This window comes from Balaenoptera musculus, chromosome 3 (genome assembly GCF_009873245.2).
Source record: "Balaenoptera musculus isolate JJ_BM4_2016_0621 chromosome 3, mBalMus1.pri.v3, whole genome shotgun sequence".
NCBI classification, from domain to species: Eukaryota; Metazoa; Chordata; class Mammalia; order Artiodactyla; family Balaenopteridae; genus Balaenoptera; species Balaenoptera musculus.
Genome location: NC_045787.1, coordinates 164,823,626 through 164,827,851, shown reverse-complemented (window position 1 = coordinate 164,827,851; position 4,226 = coordinate 164,823,626). Strand labels below are relative to the sequence as shown.

The 4,226-nt window shown below is 60.4% G+C and overlaps 1 protein-coding gene across 1 annotated transcript; it reads right to left on the bottom strand.

The window, feature by feature from the left end:
• Nucleotides 1–2,574: 2,574 nt before the first annotated feature.
• ACTL9 (actin like 9) lies at nucleotides 2,575–4,007 on the bottom strand. The gene has a single exon (XM_036849211.1). It carries the CDS (start codon nucleotides 3,894–3,896, stop codon nucleotides 2,646–2,648), a length of 1,251 nt encoding a protein of 416 aa, XP_036705106.1. The 5' UTR covers nucleotides 3,897–4,007; the 3' UTR covers nucleotides 2,575–2,645.
• Between the last annotated feature and the right edge of the window lie 219 nt (nucleotides 4,008–4,226).

Here is a 4,226-nt window from a genome sequence, read left to right as displayed (position 1 = left end):
GTAGTTGTGGTGCACGGGCTTAGTTGCTCCAAGGCATGTGGGATCTTCCTGGACAAGAGATCGAACCCGTGTCCCCTGCATTGGCAGGCAGATTCTTAACCACTGCGTCCCCAGGGAAGTCCATGAGTTGAGATTTCTAACACAGACTTGAAGTAGTGAGCTCCCCATCCCTGGGAGTGTGCAAATGGGAGGACACATTTCCAGAGGGTTGTGGAGGAAACCTCTATCCCAGGGAAGGTTTGGAGCTGGGGGAAACTTAGTCTGGTCTAAATGAGTGTCCTTTGGGTTTCCCAGCAGCCCAAAGGTGGCAGGGGTTTCTGCATCCTCCTCACTTCCTGTGGTTTCTGAGACTCAGCCTGTCCCACATCCCTACTCTGTGTGTGTGTGGCTGGCAGTGCCCTGACATCATGGTTTGGGGTGGGTCTGGGATGCCAGGTTTGCTGCAGCCATCGTGGTTCTAAATTCGGCTCTGCCCTTAAGGCCTTGTGCTTGGAGGTGCTGCCCCCTGGTGGGAAGAATGAGCAGTTCCCCTCACCACTTCATAACCTCCTGGGAGTTCTTGCTGATTCTACAGGTTGAGGCTGCCTGCAGGAGGGAAGGCAAGGGAGGGGGTCCAACCTTGCATGTTTGTGATATGGGGATCTGAGCCTGTCTGTGAGGCTGTCCTCTCAGCTGAGGACCACCCACTGGCCTGTGAGGGGGGCTGGAGCCACTGCCCAGGGCACAGTGGTACAGGGTGGGTGGGGATGACCAGGGCCTTCACTCCCTCCCATTGCCTGATGGCAGATGCGGTGCGGGAGATAAGTGGTGTGGGTTCACAGGATCCATGAATATAGGAGTTTCCAGTCTGGAAAATTCCTGCATAAGAACTAGTGCTGGCAGGTGAGTCGGAGAGAAAAACACATCAAGTGAGCAAATAAAAACCAAGAACAAAGAGACACACAGAAAGACTCAGGGAGAGACAAAGATAGCCTGTGAGTGAAGCTCAATAAGCGTTGACTGGTTGAATGAATGAATGAATGAATGATCCCTTGGACCCAGCGTGAACGTGGATAAGCTCTGGTAGCTCAGGCTTATTTTGTTGCTACATTGGGAGGATATGTCCAGGCTGCTGGCCAGGGGTCCTGACATTAATTGGGCTGGGCTAGACGGCATAAAGGCAAAGGGTCCTGCCTCCAGCAGGGGCCTCGGTGGCTGAGGATAAGGGCAGAGCAGGGAGAGGGGACTGAGGCCACCCTGCGGGGAGAATGTCCAGCCCCTCCACCGTGCAGGTGGGGTAGTAGAGGCTTCATAGGACATCCTCAGGGCAGGTCCCAGAGAAAGCCCCTGGGGTGGCATAGTAGGAATACGCCGAGAGAGGTCTGGGGAGATGGTGAACTTGGAATAAAACACTAGTGGAACGGAAGGTGGTGGGGATGGACAGCCCAGGACGACTGGCCCTGGAGACTTGTGTGGGGTTGGCAGGAGGGAGCCAGTGTCCAGGGGGACCCCCCACCTGGGGTATCTGCCTCAGGGTCACATTGCGTTGGGCAACCCTTGTGAATGTCACTGGCCGTTGGTGTCTCAATTAATGGGATGGGACCTTGTGGCTGGTCCTGGAGGTGAGTTCCAGGAGTCTGAGAACACCAGGGTGGGGTGTCCTGGGGTTCACCAGAGGGCAACCCTGGGAAAATGTCTTTGGGGAGGAAGTTGGGGGATTCAGAACACAGGTGCATTACTGGGGTCATCACACGATGGTCCTGGGGGCCCTAGCCTTCCTGGGAGGATATTCCAGGAGCTGAGGAACGGGGTCAGGAGATGCACTGAGAAACCGCGTGGGAGTATTTCTGGAGGAGTTACAGAGCAAGGGGGGGGGGGTGGGCTGAGAACAGAGGGGGCCATCTTGGGGGCTTTGGGGGTCTCAGAACTTGGTGTTCTTTGGGGGTAAAGATGGGGGATGGGTTGTGGGAGCTTCTGGATGGAAGGAGTTTGGGGAAACTAATCATGTAGGGAGGTCAGAGCTTTGGAGGAGGGTGGAACTTGGGGGATGGACTTTGAACACTGGGGGATCCTTTAGTGTGCCGTTGTAGGGGAGACCCTTGAGGGTCAGAATTTGGATCTTTGTGGTGGTGTGGGGATGCAGCACTTGTGGGGGGATGTTCAGAACATCAGGGTGTCAGAGAACTTTGGATAATCAGACCCGGGAAACCAAAGAGTGGGTGGATTTGGGGTGCTGAGAACCAGGATATCTTTGGAGTGGGCTTGGGAAGGGGATCCCAACCTGAGTGTGGTGGGAGACTAGGATTGTGGGAGATGGCTTTGACAGGGTTAGCACATGGTGGTGTGTGTGTGTGCGTGTGTGTGTGTGTGTGTGTGTAGGGGGGTTGATCGTGGGGGACGGAGGGTCAGGGAGTCAGAACTGGGGTGTCTCAGGGGATGGCTCCTGGGAGGTGAGTCAAGGCAGGGCAGAACCAGGGATGTCTTGGGAGGTGGCCCACCAGGGCGGGTGGGTCTGTGGGGTCAGAACCAGGCGCATCTGTGTGGGTCCAGCAGTGGACCGGGCCAGGCCCTGGGGGAAGGCAGGACGGAGCCGGCTGGGTAGCAGAAACTTTACTGCCCATAACTCCCCCCATCCCCGCAGCGTCCACACCCACCCCTGCCCCAGGTCAGCAGCATTTGCGGTACACGACGTGGGGCCCCTGCTCCTCGTAATGCTCCCGCAGGACCCAGCAGAACTTGAAGGCGCGCAGCGAGGCGAGGATGGAGCCGCCGATCCACACGGAGAAACTCCTGGTGGGCTGGGCCGCCACTACCACGTGGGCCTCTGGGGGCAGAGCGCGCAGCAGCTCAGCGCGGAAGCGACCCTCAAACCCGGCGAAGAGTGAAGAGCCCCCGCAGAGCAGCACGTTCTGGGCCACGTCGGTCCGCACCTCCAGCGGCACCTTCTGAAGGCTCTGTTTCGCCATGGTGGGGACGCCCACGGGCGACAGCCCTGGGATCTCGGGGGGGCTGAACAGCAGCTCAGGGCACCGGAACAGCTCTTTGCCCAGCGTGACTGTCCGCCCGTCAGGCAGCTTCAAGGTCTGGCGGCATTCCCCCTCGGGCCGGGCCTGTGCCTTCAGGAAGTCGGAGGCCACATAGCAGTAGCGGCGCTTGATGTTCTCCACCGTGTCCAGGTCCTGCTGCCCCAGGGGCAAGCCGGAGCCCAGCAGCATCTCCGCCAGGAAGGCGGTCAGGTGGGTGCCCGCCAGGTCCAGGCGCTGTGTGGCGTGAGGCAGGTTGTAGCCCTGGAAGACGGGCACCGTGTAGGTGACCGCATGGCCCGCGTCCACCACCAGCGCGCTGACCCGCCCGTGCGCGCAGGCGGAGAGCACTGACTGGGAAGCCACGTACATGGCGGGGGAGCGCAGCGACTCGAAAACCACCTCCACCAGCTTCTCGCGGTTGGTGGTGGGGCTGAAGGGCGGATCGGAGAACAGTAGCGGGTGGTCCCGGGGGGTCACGCGGAGGTCGTGTTCCAGCACGTGGCGCCAGATCAGCTCGGCTGCGTCCCAGTCTACCACGATGCCGTTCCGCATGGGCTGCACCCGCATCAGCTCGGGGCGAGTGCGGGCTGCTTCGCCGATGAACGCCTCCAGCACCGGCGGCCCGGTGGTGGTCGGCTTCTTGGGCTGGCAGCCGACGACGGTGGCCACGGTGTAGGTGGGCCGGGCCTGCCCCGCGAAGCCCACCTTACAGGTGCCTGTGCCCATGTCGATGACCACCGCCCGGGTCTTTGGGGGCAACCTGTCGCCCACCATGCTGGGGGGGTCCTGCGGCATGGTATTGTTCGCCAGGATTGAGCAGGGATTCAGGCTAGGCTTGGGGGCCTCTGGGGAGGTCTGGGGCCCCGGGGGGTTGCCCCGATTTGGATCCATGGCTGTTAAGTGGTCGCGTGGGTTGCTTGGCAAGGCAGACCACTTTCCTCTGGGGTGAGGGGGGTGTGGAGAGAAAAGGCTGAGGCCAGGCCTGGGGCAAGCACAGGCGGACGGAGGGAGAGGGGGCCGGGCCGCTGGTCTATGACATCATTTTGCTGCTCACAATGCAGGAGTGGGGTGGTGGGGTGTAAGGGTGGGCCCTTCCTTGCTCCAGAAAGCTCCCAGAGTATTTAATCTGGGTTCCCCTCCGCCCCCCTCCCACCCCCAGTGCCAAATCTGGAGAAGGAGCAGGATAGAAGGCTCCCAAAGAGGGACCTCCGACCCAGTTCC